The sequence below is a fragment of the Rissa tridactyla genome, chromosome 6 (assembly GCF_028500815.1).
Source record: "Rissa tridactyla isolate bRisTri1 chromosome 6, bRisTri1.patW.cur.20221130, whole genome shotgun sequence".
NCBI classification, from domain to species: domain Eukaryota; kingdom Metazoa; phylum Chordata; class Aves; order Charadriiformes; family Laridae; genus Rissa; species Rissa tridactyla.
Genome location: NC_071471.1, coordinates 59,351,169 through 59,372,470, shown reverse-complemented (window position 1 = coordinate 59,372,470; position 21,302 = coordinate 59,351,169). Strand labels below are relative to the sequence as shown.

General features: G+C 44.0%; 1 protein-coding gene across 3 annotated transcripts in view; it reads right to left on the bottom strand.

The window, feature by feature from the left end:
- The window catches only part of NEURL1 (neuralized E3 ubiquitin protein ligase 1), a 96,580-nt gene that overhangs the window by 70,256 nt on the left and 5,022 nt on the right, over positions 1-21,302 (bottom strand). The window contains exon 1 of one of the 3 annotated variants that reach the window (XM_054206984.1): positions 20,300-20,415. The exons of 1 other annotated variant lie outside the window; for it this stretch is intronic. In XM_054206984.1, the coding sequence (XP_054062959.1) occupies positions 20,300-20,333 (34 nt within the window). In that variant the 5' untranslated portion in view covers positions 20,334-20,415. Of the gene's footprint in view, positions 1-20,236; positions 20,416-21,302 lie in introns of those variants that run through there. One more of the 3 variants, XM_054206983.1, reaches the window with a different exon arrangement.

Here is a 21,302-nt window from a genome sequence, read left to right as displayed (position 1 = left end):
CGTTGTGGTAGGCTTTGCAAATGGATTCTTAAAAGCACACTTCAAGATACAGTTCACTAAAAATAAATATTAGCTTAATACCAGTGGAAACTGAAAAGGGGTTGCAAACCTTGTTTTCTCACATGCAGCCTGACCCAGGGCATGTGCACAGAAGAGAGAGAACTGTAAATTAATGCAAATTAAAACCAAGGGTTTTTTCACTGCCTTTAAAAACATGTTTGCTGTTCTTGGAGGAATAAGTAATCACGTATCTCCAGTTTATATCCAACTCTCCCTATGCCTGTTACGATGATAACGACCCTATCAGATTGCTGTCACCAAGGTGAACTACTCATCTTGGCATTACCAGATGACCAGGAAACAAAGCTTTGCTCTTCCACAAAGACAGACTATAGCTTTGCAGGTGTTGGGGCATTCAATGGTAGAAATGAAAAGGGCTAACTCTGAAGCATTAAATCCAGAACACCTGAAATTATGGAGCATCTTGGGTTAAACTTTAGCGAACTAGGGACACAAGGTGGATCTGAGCCAGCAGGTCAGATCTAGCACTCCCATCCAAGACTCCAAAACAAGTCAAAGCCAAAACGTAACTTATTTTCATCTGTGCTATTTTAGCAGTGACGAGATGTATCAAGAGAGTAGGTTTGCACATAGTGTAAGATTTTCCATTTAAATTGCAAACTACGAGACAAGAGGCAGGTGCAGACAGACCACATGCACATGAAAGGAGATAATACCAGTCAGGGTGGGACTTGGAGTTGTGCTTTTTTTTTTTCCTTTTATACGACCAAAAAGCAAAGCTGTTTTTAAAGTAACAGATCTGAAAGACAACAAGGGTGGTTTCACAGACATCTACAAGAAGGCCCCCCAGTATAAAAAGTGGGCAACAGGAGCCAGAGCTGATTGCAGGATGATCCACAATGGATCCATCTTTCAAACCTGACTGATGGGTGATAGGGAGTAGTTAGTTTGTGAGGAGCATTGAAAGCGAAGAAGCTGATTTTTAATTTCATAGAGAAAAATAAAACTAGCGAAAGAGATGTAAAAAGTGACAGTAAGGACAGAGGGCAGGAAAACAGGTACAACAGGAGAAATTTGGAATACAACACAAGTGTGGCAAGTCAATGGCAGAAGAGAGAAGACTGAGGCTTGCACAAAGGAAAGAAAAGGGGAAAGGCTGTGCCCTGAAGATGAGATAGATGCAGGCAGAATCTGCAAGACTCAGGAGACTGATGTGTTTGATTGAGTAGATTTAGGAGGATGGTCTGAAGCAGGGACAGTCATTTCCTCTGCCTCTGCTCTGCTGGAGTGTGCATTTGCCCTTTATCATGTCCAGTGCAGTAGCTGAGGAGCAGAGGTGTGTCTACAGTGACTCCTCACGCAGAGACAACGACTTCTGCAGGAGTGCCAGGCGATTACCTGGGTGTGGGGCTTTTTTAGCAATGTCAGCTGAACCCACCGAGTCTCTGGTTACAACTCGGATGTGAGGCTTTACAAAGGCTTGCTTGAAGGTTGAGGCTATGAATATTAGTAAGAGTCAGGAGGGTGGCAAATTTTATAAAGGTTGAAAAAAAAAAAAAGGTAAAAGAGGTGAGGAGTGCCAGGAGAATAAGAGGTCTGCTTCAGTTATATTAAGCCTGAGTTGTAATATTTTATTAAAAAAGCAAAAAAACACAAAACAAAAATTTAGGTTGGCCAAAGGAGAGTCAAGTACTATAAAGGTTAAGTGAATCTGTTAAGTGAATCTAACCTTATTTTCTTTGCATCTTGGTAATTCTTTGTTATTTTTACAAAGGCATCATAAGTTAAATGCTGTGAGTAGGAAATACGAAGATCAAAGTGAAAAATGGTGCTCTGGAAGCATCCAAGATCTCATTCTTGATCTGGAGTGTTTTTGTTCTGCTGTGATCAGGTCAGGTCTGTCAGCAGTCTAATGAGAGATGTAAAAAAGTATTTATATCTTCTAACAGAAGAAAGCAAGATTAAGCCCAGTTCAGCTTAAGATTTAGGGATGTTTTAAAAATTCTGTTTATCCTTCTCTTGCAGATGCGCAGTTTGAGAATCTTTTCCTTTGCTAATATTTGATGCTTCAGCAGGAGGAGGAACAACTTGCCCAGGGTGATGGCTGATCTGTCCGTGCTGCAGATGGTGGGGCAGAGGGAAGAAAAAACCCCAAATTTGCCATGCTGCTTCCTCTTAATAATCCTTATCTTCTCAAAGATAAGCAGGTACACTGTTGGCCCTAGGATTGTTTACAAAACAAGTTATCTTTGCTTATCTGATCTACTGCGTTAATAAACCGTTTACCTGACCTAGCTCCTTTTCCAGGAACTGTCCACTTGGACAATCCAGTGAACTTTTCCACCTACCATAATTCCCGTGACTCGTATAGTACAGATCAGAACTATACACAGAACATTTTACACCTATATTGACATTACAGAGTTCCTCCTAATTTATAATCATGTAAACTAAGCCTGAATAGATATCATAGACATTTAACTGAGAGTGATGCTGCTGAGATTAGGGCCAACAGGACCTCCACGCCTCTCTCTAACCTCGTACGAGTGCACAGAAAGGCCAAGTTCAGCTTCTGCTCTCCCCCCGGTCCTGCTCTGGGTTTGCCAGGAAGCCAAATGGTGGCTCCGCATGTGCTCTCCCCGAATAGCACATCCCCTTACCCCTGCCAGAGGCAGACACCTGGGCTAGACAGGTCCCAAGGTACAGTACAAGTAAAAACCTCGCATCGGTTTTGAACCAAAGCCTCATCTCACAAGTCGAGTGTTTCCACCATAGCGCTAACGGCACGCTGCGTTTTCCCTTCCCCTTCTGCAATGCCAGGCACAGCTGTGATGAACAGCTAAGCTGCTGCCCCAGAGGTAGCCGCGTTTCACTGCATAGCCCACAGTCAGCAGAGCAGCCACTCTCCCAGGGTTCAGGACAGTTCACACTGCAAAAAAGTAGCTACATAAAAGCAGAGCCTGACTGCAAATATTTTATGGCCACATAGTATTTCCATGCACTACAAATCAATGTAAAAGATGTTTTCTTCAAGGGGCCTCATATAGACTGTGTTTTTAAAATGCATTCCCTCTGCTAAATATAAATCAGTAAGAGTTTTTGTTCTTCCAAAAGATTAACTAGCCTCAGTATTTTGGGATCTAATTCTGGAATACTTGTAGATGTGCCAGCATTCTCTTCCAATTTAAATACAGTTTAATGGAAAGTCTATCCTGGGCACATTTTCCATGTACAGTGTAATAGCTTGGAAGTCTGAATATTGAGAGTTCACCAGAAACAGAAGTAACCTGTCAAGGTTAAACTTTACATATTTGTCAGGACAAGGAGGAAGGAGGGAGCAATGGGGAGCAGTAAAAAAGCAAAAGGTAAGAGTGGCAGAGACAAGCAGACCTGTAGAACCAAAATTCAAGAGATGGCAGAAAACAGTGTAACCTACCTACAAAGCCATGCAAAGAAAATGCAAGTTCAAGAAGCTACTGTCCTGAACTTAAGCCCTTGAGTTAGCTTTGAATCATAGCTGTGCAAAATAAAAGATGTGCCTCTGGACTCAAGATGCTGAACTGGGCCCAGAGCAGGCTACTTATACTGCATATTTACAATATAATGAGCTAAATTGGGATGCTGTACTTTATACTCCCTCTATCACTGGTGGAAAGAGATAGGGTCTTAAGAGGGTAATGAAGAGCATCTCATCTGGATCATCAGCTGGAGGAGGCTCTCCCACTGCTCTACCATTCATCCCAGTGCATGAGACTATACATTAGGGATACAGAACACAGTGGACGAAAATCTCTTGCTGTTTCTGCCCTCCCAAATACTAAGTGCCTTGTTTAGTGCACATCCCTAATCAGAGACCATTCCTCACTGAGAAAGACAAGTGTCCCAGACCGGAAACACCATCCTACCTCACTGTCTCCAAAAATTTGGGCTCTGCCAAGTGTTCCTAGAATAAAGCAGGTGAACAGTAAGACCTTGGAATATCACTGGCTCCCCAATGTAGGACAGAAAACAAGAATAACTCTGCTGAGATAACATTTGCAGGCAGGTGGTATGGGTGCTAGGCTTGTATTCATAGCTCTGGGACAGAGAACAAAGACTGCTGGAGGGATGCCTCTAGAAAGAGCCGGGAACACACTTCAAGACAGGGACAGCACCATTCATCTCACAGCAAACTCTAGAGTTGCACTAACTGAAATATCCCTGAGATTGTAGCCATTTAATCCTCAATACCATCAGTTCCTCAAAGCCATGAAAGGTTTAGAGACCAACATGCTAGGTGAGTTTAGATTACAGCAAACAGCAAAGAGCTCTTTCCTCTAGAGCTCATAGGCTTAGCCATGCTGGGGAGTCAACATCCGCACATCCCTCGTGCCTCCCCAATTACCTATCTCTGTGCACAGCACAGATATGCCCAGCACGGCCCTGATGTGCTCCTGCCCTACAGCAGAGCGTGTTAGTAAGGCATAATACTCCTTTCAGTTCAGAGACATTGTTGACAACTTTGGACCACAGTTGTGAAATCTCCAGCAGCTTCGTTGCCTCTTCTGCATTTTGCTGCTTGAAGTTATTGTGAATGTCACGTGTGTATGCCCTCACTTTAATTTAGCATCTGGATGGGTTAGGATATATATCCCAGAGCCTGTTCTACTTCTCCTCTTACCCAGCTGGACAGTGTAGATTATGTTTATCGTTCAGTACCACATACCATGAAGTTTTAAGCTGTAATGCCATTTCTAAAGAACCTCAGGAAGCAGTTTTTCTTCTCTCATACAAGACATTTACACTTGGAGTGTGCCTTTCTTCCTAATATAAACCATTTAGAGTCACTTCGAGGTACTGTAAAGTTGGGTCATTTTGCGTGTTGTGTCGTTTAAAAACGCATTCCTCAAGTCATATTTGCTTTACAGTCTTCCTTCTGAAGTTCCCTGCCGTTGTTCTTTGCAGAGTCTCTTGAGAGCATGCCTGCTAGACCAGCTCCTCATCCCATCTGTATTTAAAGCTTAATGAGCAATTCTGAGATGCTGTGATTATTTTTCTGGAGCCCAAGCGGTCCTTTGCCCAAAGGCTCCCAAACCCTCCTTTCAGGGGTCTGAGTGCACCTCCTCCATTAATATCTGCTTGCAAGCGCACGTGAAACAGCTTGTCACCAGACCTAAGAGCCAGTGCTCCCCTTCCCACTGAGGGGACACCCCGAGGTGACAGCGTGAAGGACAATGTCCAGCTACAGAGGCTCCTTGTGAGAAAGATCTTCCACCCCTCAATGGAGGCACCAAGAATTTCCAGACCACCATAGCTGCATTGCTCTCCTCAGACAGGGCTCAGGGTCAGCCCGCGTTACCCCTGGAGCCGGCTGAGCGAGCACTTAGTCCTGTCTCTCTAAGGACAAGGCTGCTGAGCTGTGCGAGCAGGCCTCTGAATCTTTTGCAAAAACCTTCTGGTGTTGATGTCTTAATACTCAGATCATTGCTTTTTCCTTTCTGCAGGCTGGTGACTGTCACCCCATACACCTTGTGTATCTCTTCTTTTGTCTGTTTTAATTTCTTTCTCATCAACTGAAAATTCCCATTTTCAGCGTGAGAAAATTGCACTACTCGCTTTGTTGTCAGTCAGTACAGACTCCAAACTATTTCCATCCACACCAGCTACCCAAATATCAAAGATTTTCATTCAATATAAAGTCCAAAAGCAATCCTAGAGGGAAGCCCTTTGAACATATATCTGCTGAGGGCCTCCTGGCTACAGGGTCTATGCTGTTGTGAAATGGAATATGAAATTTCTTTGCTCACAAAAGAAAAATGCACCTGAAATTCTAGTCTTGCTACACACTGACTAGATCCAAAAGATATTGATTCCAGTGGCTTTTTTCCTGACTATATTTGGCAGCAAATAAATCTTTAAAGCATGGGGTTATTAGAGCTAGCAACTTATCAGGCAGGTGAAGATTTACTATTGCCTCTGCTATTTGGCCACATTTTACATCCTCTTAAATGTTTCAGAATTATAGGAGCCACATACTTCCTGGAATTGCTCCTCCGTCATTTCTCTATTCAAATCCTCCTTTCCTCTCTCCCATCTCTCCCTCTGGCCATTTCTCCTTGAGGAAAACTCACAGAACACACAACCTCCCCCTCTGCTTGCTTTGCCATTCTTCCTCTCCAAAACATCTTCCTCCTCCTCTGCCTCTGCCTCCCTTGTCACAAATACCGAAGTTTCTCAGCCACTTCCCTCTTTCAAGTCTTCCACTTCCTTCACTGGCCTCTCATTATCCAATACATTTCTTTCTCACTTAGGTTTACTCCTGTTTGGGTTTTTTTTTTAGTCTCTTGTCCTCTCCTGGTTTGTTCTCCTCAAGACAGGCATGCTTCATATCTTCTCATTTAAAAAAAAATAAATAAACAGACCAAAACACACACACCACCATCCCTCTCCTAAAACATAACAGGTCCTAGTGATTAACCAAGGCTCTCCAATCTCCCAAAGTTATAAGCAGCTGGATTTATTTTGGTAGCACCTACTGGTTAATCTGCAATGTATTCCTGCAAAGTAACTTGCACTGGGTACTAAGGGAGGTTACAGAGTTTGTCATCAAAATGGCGTTTTTTTCAGGTGCATTGCTGGGATTAAAGCACAGGAGCTCCACTCCTGGCTCCCACCATCGAGCTGTTAAGCCTCCAGCCTACCTGGCAGAACTGGCACAAGGGCACAGGAGTAAAGCTGCCAACCCAGTGCAGGACACCAGCCCTGCTCTCCAGCAACTTCTCGCTGCACAAATGGAAATTATAACCAAGGACTTCTGCCCAGACCACAGCAGCCTCCAGTAGCACTAGAAGCGTTAACCACTACATGATTAAAATATTACTTTTTTCCAGGCAAATAATTTAAGTACTGCTGAGGTAAAACCAGGAGAAAGGGAAACATTTCTCCCTTTACGCAAGATTTTGGCCATCCACGCACACACATTCCTTCATTAATCTGCACTTTCTGTACCACAGTCACAAGTGGAATCTAAATTACTGACTTTCCCGCTCTTGTCTGGCTCTGCAGCACATCACACACCAGCTTAAACATCCTCCACCAGTAATTAACCCTGTTTCTTTTGCAGATCAGCATCTGAACCTGGACCATTGAATTAAAACATCAGACTTCAACAGCCAGTCAGGGCATAAAGTTACAGTTTATTGTAACAAAGATAAACAGCATCCATGGTGCTTATTCCAAAGAAAAAGCATGAATACTATTCCATCATCCTTCCTAGCAATTCCCATGCCAGACCCATGAAGTTATTACTTAACGTTTTGCTATAAATAGCTGCTGGAGTAGTCCATACAGGAACTTGTTTTCCTTAGCATCTGCTGCAACAGGTCAGATGTAAATGACCAAGGGTGTTGAATCCTTATCGCCTGAGGACAAGAGCATGCAGAGATGTTTCATTCCTTTAAAAGTGATCCTACCTGCTACCTACCCCCTCATGCTGAATCACACAAAGATAGAAAGAAGAGAAAGGTCTTGCCCCAAACTGTTTACAGTCTGCAAAACAGCAAATAAATGTGAGAGGAAGAGAACTTTGTAAGTAATACTATGTTTTATCTGAGTTTCAGTTGATTTGAATGAATCAGTCAGGACACGTGCTGTTCAATACATATGGCCAATGCAATTCTTTGCACCAGAGGACTGAGGGAGGTGACTCCACACCTCTTCTGTCACCATAACAGCACATGAATAAGCTCCAGTCCTCTCTGATTTGCTTAGGCAAAAATACACTTCATGCGAGAAGCCCAAAGCCCTTTCATTATAAGCCCTCACAGAACCCCTATGAACTTTAATGGTTATTTTCTTACGACTTGGGTAACAGAGTCGACCTCTCAAGTCATTGTGTAGAGGAAGCTACTGCAATATTTCTTGTTAGAGGATGCCAAGGAAGCTTCGCCATTCCTAGCTTGGAAATTGTGTTAACATCAACATGTGCAAGCTATGCAGAAGAAAACTTCCCCGTGATTCAGTCTTCAGCAATTTTATACTTCTGCAGACTTACTCACATGACCTTTCCCGACTCAGATGACCAGTTACCATTTACTGGAGTTGGGTAACGTATAGCAGGTGACTCAGGGGGAACATCATGAAGATAAAAAGACAACTGCATTTCTAAATAGCTGAAAGAAGAGAGATGTGCTAGAAAAGCAAGCCAGCTTGGAATAGGAACAACATGCTGTTTTAAGATTCATGCAAAAGGGCATTTTTGCATATTGGGGTATTGATAAAGAGTAGAAAGAGGAAGAAATGCAATGTCACACAATTCAGAGCACTGTTCCTGATGTAGCCACATTCGTGGCGTGACTGCCTTGAAAGTCACGTGCAAATAGGAAACAAGCCTAAAGGGCTCGGGGGGCTTTATCCTCTTGGTGGAAAGACACCTACAGTATTTCAGAAGAGCAAGGAGCAATTAAGTGCGGAGGGCAACTCAGTCATCCATTTTCCTTGCTCTTTGTAGCTTGAAAAAATAGTGGAAAATCCTTAACTCTTTGTCCAGCTAAGGGGCATTTCTTCTGGTAACAAAGACCACTGGATTATTTTTTTTTTTTAGTATATAATTGCACCTGTTTCTCTAAGCCATAGCTCTAAATTATAATTTAATAAGGACCACACTGCACCCCTGGCAGATGCTCCTTCCTGACAGCACACAGAGAGATGCAGCTGTTGAACTGGAATCTGCAAATCCAGACCTCTGGGCCATGAAGCATTTCCCTGATTAGTTTTCTGCACCCAAAAGCAGATCTCAATGCATAATCTGAACCAACTGCTTCAAATACTGTACACAGAGTAAAAACCCAAAACATTTGTCATCAAACTGAAGTTGCACTAATCCAAAACTGTTATCAATCTTTATTTTTTCCCTGAGGGAAAAATCAATGCTGTGCAGTACTGAAGTTATTTGAGGTAACTTGCCCATATTTACACTTTCTTACAGCTGCCCACACAATACTACACACCTCCTCCTGCATCAACTGAGCCAGCAGCGCCAGGCACATATGTGTCATAAAACTACGGCTTCTGCCACACACTAAAGATGAAATGGATAAAGTCTGCCCATGAGGGTTCAAGCGCAGATTTCCCAAAGTGCAGGATTAAGAGGAGATGGAAAGTGTGGATTGTCATATATATAGCCAATGAATCTCAAAAGATTCCATTCATCATATGCTAAAGAACGCCTCAGTCTCCTTCAAGCAATTGCTTGTACACTGGTCAGTCTGAAACTGCAGTCAGCTTGCGATGAGGCACCACCTGGAGTCCCCAGTGAGCAGCTTTGCTGTATGAGAGGAGCAGAAAGGTCTCTGAAGCCGTGGGATAACTCACAAGTGGGTAAAGAGAGTTCTGGCAGTCACTTTACAGATAATGGGATAGAAACATCTTCCAGCAAAACAGCTGAGCTTACTGGATCTCTGGTAAAGAGCATTGTAAGAACTGCAGTCATCTCTTGCAGGCACACTGAATGACTTTAGCACTCTTTCAAATCTACTTGTAGAACATTTGAAGGATATTTCTCTGCATTTTATCCTTTCTACCATGGGAACAGATAGCCTGAATGTTTTATCCTTTGTATGATAAATGCCATTGCACATCTGCCTAGGAAGGATACAGGAGCTGTAATTGCTGCATCTCCATTTCAGGAATTAATTTCTAACATGATACAAGATCTTCTGCTGCATGACTGCTAGAAGCCATGAACAGAATAGCATAGACCAAGGAGAGCAACAGCAGTTTACAGTCAGTAACCATCCAAAATACAAGCAATGAGATATAGAGACACCTACCCTTGCTCAAACAAGTCTTGGGCTGGAGAGAAAGGAGATAGCTTCTCCAGGACCCTTGTCACAGACATGCTGCTTGATCAAGATATCTTAAATCAACTTGCAAAGCCACTGACGGATTAAGAGTAGAAGGACAGCAACTCCTACCATGCTGCAGCTACAGCTCCACGTGAGATGGACCGGCACCCATTAGAACTCCCAAACTTGCATCCCCTCTAAATACAGAGCTTCACTCAATCAGAAAAGAAGAAAGCAGCACAAGTGATGTTCTCTTTCCCTTTGGAGATGAAAAAATCAGAGGGAGGCATTGAACTAGTTTGGGATAACCAGAAAATAAATTGAGCAATTTCCCTTTTCCAAGTTGCATGAAATTCACAGCATCAATAATGCCTTTGTAAAAGGAATTAGATTCTTAAGTCCTTATTTTGTATTTGATAATCTGATTCTATTTCGTCTGCAAAGGCAGAAGTCATTTTGATCTGGAATGCTTCAGCATATGACAGGCACCCACATATTTCTATCTTCCAGAAAGAATTTTTTTCTTTTAACTTTTTTTTTAATCTCAGTCTCTTTGTAAACTGCTATTTTTTAACCTTTGAAAAATATAAATTCTTAACAATCCTTATGTCTCTAGTCAGTGTCCCAAGAGCCCTAGAGAAAAAGAAGGTTTTATTTAAAGAAATTTTAGTTGAGTCAGTGAATATTAGAGATAGAGTGATCAGAGCTGAAGTTGTAGCTTCCAGAAATCTCCCCCCAAAGGCCCTTTCCTCCCTCTCCTCCTCCCAAAGCCAATGAAACATTTCTGTCTGTCTGTCTTCTGACTGAAAGCCTGATCTGTGCCACAGAAATGAAAATCCAGGATCTATTTCATTCCAAAGCCATATCCCAATGCCCATGCCACCAAGTTGCCATTTGGCCAGTTTTCTAACATTTAGCTTCTTCAAACAAGAAAAAGTAAAACGATAGAGACATTCCCCTTAAGCAAAAGATGTTTACCAGAAATCTTCTTTACTTTAAAGCAGCAACCAACCCAGAGTGTGTATTGCATTTACGCCAGAGCTGTGACGAATGCCTGTTGAGCTGCAGCACTTAAACCACTTGCATTTTAAACAGCAGTTTGTCAAGTGATGTTAATTATTTGGGAGGTCTCTGCTCCTAGGAACATAAACATTTCTTTTTATACTGATCACATTTTCTTTTCCATGTGGTGCTTCCAGCAGAAGCTGAAATTAAAATGGCTTCTGTGTGTGCCACGGTGTGGTTTATGGCTCAATTCCCCCTCCACGCTTGTAAGCAGGGGATAGCATTGCACCGGGGCTCTGCACAGCACCGTCCCCATCCTTGCTCTGCAGGTGGAAACCTCCTCTCCGCCGGTGGGAGAGCTCGACCAGGATAAAACCCATCCACCCTCCTTGAGGCTACCCCCAAGCTAGGTCTGGGACTTGCAGTAGCCTGAAGATCGCTTGAACTTCGTGGCGCAAACAAAGGGCTCGGTTGCTAGGAAGCACCGCAGGGGACAGAAGAAGAACAGGCTCTTGCAGGAGTCAGAGTCAAAAAAAAAAAAAAACCCACCACCAACCTCCAGACCTGCCAAGGTGCAACTCAGACACGGGCACGTGCTTCCCTCACACCACCTCCCGGTTCAGCAGGTACTGCTGTGGAGGCTGCGGCCTGGATGCCTGAGCTCTGCGTATGCCAGGCCACAAGCCTTACACTTCCTTGAAAAACATATTTTCAGTCCTGCCCTGGTACCTCACAGCAGGTCCTGCTTTCACCGACAAGTCTATTGGCCAAAAACTTCCAACGCTGCATCCACACGGCGCCACATGGCTGCACAGCAAGGCCTATCACAGAGAAAATACGGCAGTGCCAGACAGAGAAAGTTTCCTGAAATCGCAGCAACCCACCCAAAGGCTTTAACTGCAGCAAGACAAAAAAAATGGTGTTTTCAGAGCCCCACTGAAAGTCGGTTTTGGGCACTTTCTCTTCAAGGCTCTGTGTGCTTCCATCTGTGGTGGTGCAGCCCCCTCCCTGCCCTTAGGCCTCTCGGTATTTGGTGCAATGTCCTCCCCACCGGGACACATAATAATACAACAGGCCAGAACGTTACATAGTGGTCCAACATGAAAGAAAGAAAAGGTGGAGAGCAATGGACTAGAACAGTATGGCAACCCCTTAGTGTACCTGGTTCCCATGGCTCCTACCATTTGAAAATATTAATTGACTATAAAAACTATAATTGATCACTCCTGACAACATATGGATTGTGGCCACCAGGACCCCAAGTCCTAGCAAGTCCTGGGCTTGTGTAGACAATGGAAAGTACCAGAATATTCCATTGTCCACGCTGGGCCAGAATGGAAAAGTACCTGACAAAAGTCAATTATTTTGTATCCTATAAGTAGCGATTCTAGTAAAGACCCTTTGAACTCTTCTGGATCGCAGCGGGCTGTAGCCAGTACCTCCTCTGAGTTGAGACACCTCTCAGGTTGACACCTAGAGGCCAGGGTAAGAGAATCCTTCTCGAGCCTCAACTACTGCCCATTGACGAACACTGATGCATTGTATTTACCCTAAATCTGAGAAAGGGAAATTTTGACTATAGGCTAGTCTCTTTTCCATCCACTTCTCCACCTATATGTTTGTGAGATATACATTAGCTTTATGGATGTGGATATTCTTCCATCCATCCGTGCACATGTAGGACTTAAAAGCGGTACCTTCTGGCTCGCTAGAGTTGCTCACTATTAAGAAATTCCTGATCCTAGCAATTGAAGACCTCTGTGTGTGTGTCTGTATGTGTGTGTGCAAGTGCTTATATGCTTTGCTTATGTATTAACCTGAGATTTGTGCTTTTGCTCATAAGTATTCATTTGGGATACTTTACAGGAAGTTAGTGTGAATCTTGTCATCTTTGAATCTGTAATTAAGTCACTGTTCAGTCATTTCGCTAAATCACTTTGTAAACCTTTAAATCGGTTAATGGTTAAGTTCTGCTAAAATTCAATCTCGTGATCTACCTCGAATCATCAATAAATTTTGAATCATTGCTAAATCATAACTGTGTCAAATATTTCCATCCATGACAGATCCATAAGAATTTCTCTCCAAAAGTAGTCAAAGACGGGAACAGCCTCTGCTATCCAGGCAAATTTTATAGACAGGTCACTGCACATCCATCCTGCTTGGATCAAATTTTGGGTCCTTTTCTGTTCTCCAGACTTCATCAACAAAGTCTGCTGTGAGCAACTTCTTGAGCCCTTGGGGTGAAACCAGCATGTCTGGGTAGGTCACCTCGCGTAGACCAGCCTCACACAGCCCCTGCGCAGACCTGCCTTATTAGGTACAATGGGATGGGGCAAATTCAGACCATGGGTATTTAGCGTTACTTGACCTCACGTGCTTCCTCCTTTGTATTAGGGTGTATTTACTAGTATAGGCAGAAAAGTATGTAAACCGAACCACAAAAAGGAGCTGATTTTCACAGCAGGGGCCTCGGTTTATTGCAAAGGCTTCTCTTTAAAAAGCAATTTTTACTTGAGGGAGAGGGTGAGAACTCCAGATTTCTGCTGACACTGTTTACGTTCTGTATCATGTTTGTTAATGTATATGGCTTTTATTATATCCTCTTTTTACTACTTTCCCTTGTTCTTTAAAATGAAAGTGCTATCAGTGTTTCCAATGGGAAAAATATGTTTATGCATTCGATCAATTATCATGGCTCTGAGCCAACTCCCTTTGCTGTGCTGTGAAACCCACGGTACATCTCAGATAAACCAAAGCACTCCTCTCCTCAGCCCCATCAACTGCAGTTATCTTGAATGTTATTTTTAATGCCAATGAATGACAGTGTCTCTTCAAGAGACAATCAAGGACAGAGTCAAGGAACAGAAATACTGATGAGACGAACTCTACAAGAGCTACAGAGAAGGCGGCTCTGACTCAATTTGGACCAGCTTCACTCAAATACGTATATTTTCAAAGCAAAAATCTGATTTAGAGGGGGATAGGTGGGGAGAAAAATGAACAGGCAACAGCAGTAATAGGGATTAACCCTAGAGCAAAGCACAGCCACAAGCAGGGCTGCAGCGTCTGCTCTGACCATGGGCATTCCTACTGCAAGGCTTGTGGCTGGCAGCCCCGCTCTTCATTCAGCCTCTGGGAGACAAGATCTCTCCTGACCTCCAGGTCAGTACCCTGCTGTGCCATCAGTAATCCCTCCCGATTCCTGAGGGCAATCGATCAGGATCAATTCTTTGCTTTGCTTTCACTTTCCAGGAAACTCCCTTTCCTTTAGGATTAATCTTTTTCAGAGTGATCTCAATGCAACCCTCTGCACGTATGGATATCATTAATGTAAAATTATTTAATAAAAAGAAAGCAGGCCTATCAATTTTAAGATTATATGTCTAGAGACTGCCTCTTCTTGATTCCTGCTAGATGTCTGCAATGGTAATTGTATTTGTTTTGCAAATTTATTTTATACTAGTAACAATATGAGTCTTCTGGCTACAGGAGTACTTGTTTTGATTAGGCATGCAAATGATTCCCTAGGACATATCAGGGGATCCTACAAACTTTCCTGAAGAGACACCTGCTACCTCTACACGATAGCTAATAATAATGATAATGAATGACAGCTAAACATATCACCCATAATTCTTAAGGAAACAGGAATTAAGTAAGGAAGAGGCGAAGAAGGATCAGATGTAAGAACGCTTCCACATCAAGGAGGGAAAGGATCAGTCAAAGCGGAGACAAATAAGACAACAAAATCTGGCAAACAACATTCAGTCCCTAGGTTCCACCATAACGAGAGCATCAAAGCAACACAGAAAAGCTAACAGGAAAATGCCATGAAAGCAAAGGACAAAATGAGAAGGGGGATGCTCTTCGCTCTCACCACTTGTAGCCAGAGGTCTACAGTCAAATACTGCCACAACTAATGAAAACCTCATTTGCCTTTCACAATAAATAGAACAGTTGTCAAGTATAAACGTGGTTACCCATAAAATCTCTCTGTATAGAGGTACTACACACTTCACTTTCAGAAGTGTTGTCAGCAGTCGATACACGCTTTACTATCAGCCACCCTGGGACATTGGCAGGTGACCCATAGATCAGAGGCATGAATCGAAATAATCTCTGGGAGACCCACTTCTAGGAAATGCCAGCACTGCTTTGGCGCCCTGCCCAGGGTCTTCTGCACCAGTTAATCCAACCCTGAGCAGGATTAATTTCTCATACACACACATTCGCTCTCAGGGCTGTATACCAATTGTGCTGAAAGCAGGGTGAATTTAGAAAGAGCCTTTTCTCCCCAGTCCCATATTGGTTCTTGACAAGCAACAGTCTACAGAATATGGGAGATGTTAACCCCCTAGTGAGGCTGATCCCATCACCAGTCACTCCATCGAATGAGAAGTTACCCCAAAATCTAGACAATAACTTAGAGATTATAAGAATACAAAGTAATACTAATTTGCAAAGAAATCTCACTAACGATTTGTATTGCCAAGTCTTAATTTTTTTTACACTATTAACATTTCTTATTTCTTCTGGTATATTTGCAGTTTTAATTAGGTGTAAGAAGATGGAAATTATTAAATTTGAAGGCATGTACAGCAGTGTGCACTGGAGTACAATTCTGTGGAGTGATATTAACTGCAAGGGTGAAAAGTGGTATTTGGAAAGGTTATTGCAGTATAGGCAATGAACATACAGAGTGGGAAACAAAGCGTGGGGCTGATTCCAGCACTTGCATATAGATATACCATTCACTACACTAAAAGGAATTAAGAGAAAGCTAAAAAAAAGCTCTAGAGAAAGCTCTATTGTGCAAAGAAAGAGTAAACAAAGTTCCATACAGTAGCTATTTTACACCAGGGAAATGGGCCCCGCTCTCTGCTGCTCCCCAAAGCCCTAGAGCAGACGCTCTCGCTAGAGCTGAGGGCTTCCACACCTCACCCAAATATCCCATAATACCTCCTGCCAACAGTGTGAGCAAGATCCACACATTGGTCTCCAGGAGAACTAAATGTGTAGGAAGGACAATGCCAGTGCTTCACACCTCTTCTGCACGGGAATAAACGACCAGTCAGGTGCAGGAAAGACTATGGAAAGTAAGATCCCAATGAAATGGGAAATAAATCCAGACAGCCACCCAAAAGCCTATTACCATGCAGCGTGGATGGAGTCCTGCTACACCATAACTCCTGCTCCCTTCTCCATTTTTGCAGCACAACCACCCAACTGTGGCTGCATTGCTCACCAGGCCTTGTACACATGCGGTAAGGGGGAAATCTGGCCATACATAATACGTGTGCCTCTACTCACCACACAAAGACACACGAGCCATTATTTATATCGTATCCACAACTTACAGAGAATCTTCTACAAGCAGCTTAAAATCTCAACCGTTCAAACTGAAAATTACATCTGCCAATCAGTACTGCTTCCCAGGCTAAAAAGCCGATTCACTCTCACTAGGGACTTTGCAGCTACATCCATGCCATACAATTACAGTTTGGAAAATGTGGCACAAGATACGTTTTTCCCTTTTCCTTGTAAAAATTATTCCACCACAAAACACTGATAAATGCCTGTGACATGTGAGTAATTAAAACCAAAATAAAACAAAGCCCTGCAATGAGGGACTTATTAGTAATTATGACTTGTAGAAGGGAACGTTATTGAGCAAATGTGCAGGTACACACAGATACACATATCCCCTGCACATGAATTAATCCACTGTGTACGCTCTAGCTAGTCAAAAGCCCTCTGAAGGGATGTGCACATGTTAATCACTAACCTCTGCACGTCTGCATACACTGAATCCCTCTCCCAGCACAGTGCAGCAGCTTCCTTGGCTAAACCATCGCTTTATGTTAGTTTGGTTCTGAGTGACAGAGAAACTAAAAAAACCTCAGGGTTTTCCTTCTCACACAGAAACTCCAGGATTTGGCCCCCTAAAATTAAGAATAGGGTCTTCCGCAAATAGCACCTCACTCATAGCTGTAAGGAGGAATTAAAAATTAATATAGCAGGTGACAGTTGAATCAAATGCATAAGAACATACATATTATGACATATGCATCTATTAGGGATATGTACAAAGCATTATTAACTAGCAAGTAGTTTAAAATAAATATTTAGTAAACTGCCTATGTTATAGGAATACTACAGTACACAGTCATTCTTGAAGAAATGAGCTTCACATGAATCACAAGCAATTATATTAACATTTCCTGGTTTAAATATTGTTAAAGTAAACCACAAGCAATCATACCAGCATATCCTGGTTAAAATATTGTTAAAGTAAGCACTGCATGTATAGATACTACTTTATAAATAGCAAGTAAACATTCTGTCAGTCAAGGTTGTGTTACCTTTGAACTTCTTATTTTCTCTTTTCTTCTCTTTGCATAGAGAGCTCTGGAAAGAACCTCAAGGCTTCTGTGGAGGGCGGTGGGAAAGGGAGAAGGAATGGGAAAGAGGAGCAGAGGCTGTCATAGTGCCAAGTGCAGGGACATCAATGGAGACTGCACGAGGACGCTTGGGCAATGCATGTCATTCCACAGAGAACAAGAGTGACCAGCTCCCATGTCCCACCATATCAAGCCATCAGATGTCTCCTTTCAAAAATAAAGGTGCTGCCTTTCATGGCACAAGCCCATTGAGGTTTATTTGCTAGCGAGGACTGAAGTCAGAGGCGGGTCTCTCCCGGAAGGCTCAGGCAACCAAATACCCTTGATTCAAACTTTATTTTTCCCCTTCCAGTCCCATCAGGTGGGAAACTTTCCTGCAGGTGATTCAATGCCCCTTTAGCACCCACCAACTCCATCATTAGGACAGACTAGCGTGGCTCTCCTGCACTGCCACTGTATGGGAAAGCAGCGTTTTCACTCAAGGAGATGCCTGCCCATACAAACATGCATGCTCCTCACCGGATGGCTCAAATAGGATCAACACAGCACTGGCTTGCACACACGATAGACCCGAGCAGCTGTGCAGGTCCAGGGACATCGGGCATCACTGCCACCAACCACCATCGTTGAGCATCATGCTTCACCCACCCATAGCTTTCCCCATGCCAAAAGATGCTGAGACTCCTCTGCCCAGCAAGAATGCTGTGTGATTTGACTTTGCTGCTTAAAAGTAGATTTGTGGGTGAAAGAGGGTAAAATGATGCCAGGTGCTCCTCATGACAGTCTGTGTATGACTGCACTTGCCTCCTATAAACCTCTGTCCTTACGTCAGGGTACCCACAGTTTTTAAACATCACCACCCTGCTTTTATGCTTTTTGAAAGGGTGCCTCCCTCCTGATCCACTTCAGGAGCTTTTATCTCAATTTACTTTTCCAACCCTGCCAAGGTCAGGGTGGGCCCCGGAGGAGACAGGGACCCGGGGCACCGCTCTGGGCATGTCTCTCAGGGAAACCAGCTGCCTCCCCAGGACTGGCTCAGCAGAGCCATAAGCAGCCAGCCCGTGCAGTATCTCCTCATCTGAGCTAATTTTCAGTGAGGTTAAATTACTTAGGTGCTTGTGAAAATCCCAGCCCGTCCTTGCAACACAGAGAGGTCATCAGAAATGTCTGGAGGACACGGATTTATGCTTTACCCATGCTTTCTAAAAACAAAGGATGTCAGCCCCCAGGGCTGTCAATACAACTCTTTTCAGTATCATTACATTCATTTTCAATTATCCTTCAGAGAAACGGATAAGGTTTCATTCCTCTTTACACAGCTATTTTGAGACACATCTGAAATAGAAATATTCAACAGAAAGATGGAACTGGAGGAACAGTAGCCACAGACAAACCACAAGTGCAGATGCAGTCTATTTTTGTTAAATGTGCTTTGTTGCATGACTTTTTATTATTTAATTTTTTAAAAAATAATGCACGTCCTTTTTTTTTTTAAAGCATCGCTGTGCTAAACACAGTAGTACATCACCTGTACATATAACACAGCCTGTAGCCCCTCTGCATGAAGAGGGAAATTTGAGTTAATTAGCCAGATCTCCTCATTAATTTCCCTCTCCCAACAAAATAAAAATTAAAGAGAACCATGCTCGCTGGAGTAGAATCGCTGAAAGGCAGAAGTTGCAGGATTACTGTGCAGTGCGCTGCCGGCTGCAGGCGGGAGAAAGCCCCAGCAGGAATGCCAAGTCCCTGGCACACACAGGAAACATATATCGCTATTATTCTTTCCCAGCCAGGGTTGGTTTTTTGGGTTTGGTTTTTTTTTTTCAAATTCATTCAAATAACACTTCAAAGACGAAAAGACACTTACAATCACAAGATAACAGCCAGAGCTCTTTTTTTTGCGTTGACTCGACAGTACTGTTATTCTGGATATTGCATGTATATCATGAAATTAGAGAAGAAATAAGGTCAGATCACAGATGAAACTTCTCAACACAAATGATGAACAAATAAAAATCTCTACTGAGACATGCTTGCTAAATACCTTTAGGGAAAAAGTCATCTACTTCCTAACTACGCCTGTTTGTTCCTTAAACTATGGAGTTTGGACTTGGTGGAAAATATGAGAAGAATCAGGACTGTAATGTGAATATTCACAGCCTAAGTGAATACCTCATGCATCCCTATTCAAATAAAGGATATGAGATACTCCAAGCCCACGCGATGCTTTACCTGCATCTTTCATACCCATATTTACTATTGCCACAAGGAAGTGTCACTGAAAATGCACTTGTACCACACTGAATGCGCGGCACGTTTACTATGCCCAAAGTTAAACGGAACACTTCAGAGCAATAGGCAAGTTTAATATTAAGGAGTGCAATATTCTCATAGGAGTATTTATGGCATGAGATTTGCGCTGACCAGGACACAGCTAGTATCGCACATTATCTATAGATTCAAATTCCGGTTTAATGTTGGCCTGTGCGGGATATTCCAGTCCCTTTCCAGCTCCCCCCTCTCCCCTGCTTTACATTACCCGGCAGACAGCAGCCCGCACTTAACGGCTTTAGCTCCGCCTGAAAGCAGTCAATTCAAACCAACCTTCATTCCAAACCATATCAACTCAAAACGAAATAAACCAGAATTGACATTAAGAAGAAACTCCTGGTGGAAAGGAGAAATAAGGTGACTGTTTTCAGAGCCTTACTAAGCTGCCTTGCAGCAAGCTCTTACCATCGCTTAGCGATCTGTCCCCGGTGGGAGCTGCCAGGCAGCACATACACACACGGTGACTTTCTTTTCGCCCCTGTCACCTCTCAGCACGCCCGGCACCGCTGCGCAGGCAGATTTTTCTCCCTCATCCCCACCAATACAGCGGGATCAGCGCACCCCCAGCCCCCGGGATGGAACGGGATGCTCCGGGAGGACCAGCCGGGCAGATCCCGCATCCCACCCCCACACACGCTTCACCCGCCTCACCTTTCCCAGCCGCCTCCCGCTCCCCCCCGGCGGCGGCGGGGATGGCGGCGGGTCGGTCCTTACCGTAGAGCAGGCTCCTCGTCACCTGCCCCCCCATGGCTCCGCAGCCGGCCCCGCTCCGCGCCAGCAGCACCCGGCCCACGCGGGAACCGGCTGCCCCGCGCCGTCAGCCTCCACCCACCCACTCCCGCCGCGGCACCGGCGCTCCGAGTTGTCATGTTTATTTACATAAGAAGGAGGAGACTTAGCGGCTTCCTGAAATAGCTGCCGGCGTTTCATCGATGCAGCGTGTCGGGTCCCCCCCTCTTCTCCCGTATTATCCCCCCCCACCTCCACGCACGCACACGCAGTCCCACAGTGCGGAACGCAGCGGGCAAAGGCATCCACGCACGACGCTCCCGGGGCTGCGGGGTGCTGGGGTGGGGGGGCGCTGCTGGCCGGGGTGAACACCCGGCGGTACCCCGCTCCCCGGCAACACCGAGAACAAAGCAGGGGGCACTGCCAACTCCACTGCAAAAATTCCAGAACTCATTTATAAAATGAAACGACTTTGGCCATTGAAACTTTTGCTACCCAGTGGTTTGGTATCCTAGCGCAAAGCCCTGGAATAAATTAGAATTGAAGGAGAGGGGAAAAGAAAAAAAAAAAAGTTAAAAAAAATTATTACCAGACATCACCGCACCAGAGTCTTCAAACGGCCTCTGCTGGTTAATTATTAATTATTTAATAGCAAAGAAGAAGTGCTTGAAATGCAGAATGGTTCGCCACTGACTGTAATAATAAAAACATTACCCCCTGTAAACTCTTTTGTGTGAGGCTTGCATGCTCAGCCCAGAAACAATGCTTCCTGCTCTCCAGCTCATTACCTCTGCTGATGGATAATGGCCAGCGTTATTAAAAGCAGGGGGATGCCGAGGGTGGTGCAGGGAGGTGCGCAGGGTACCGCAGCCAGGCTTGGTCCCGCAGTTGCTCTCTGCACCCCGCCGTTGGTGCAGGAGCTCGCTCGTTCCCTCCTCTCCATCTCCAGCACCGCACGCCCCTGCCCACATGCACATCTCCCTGCGTC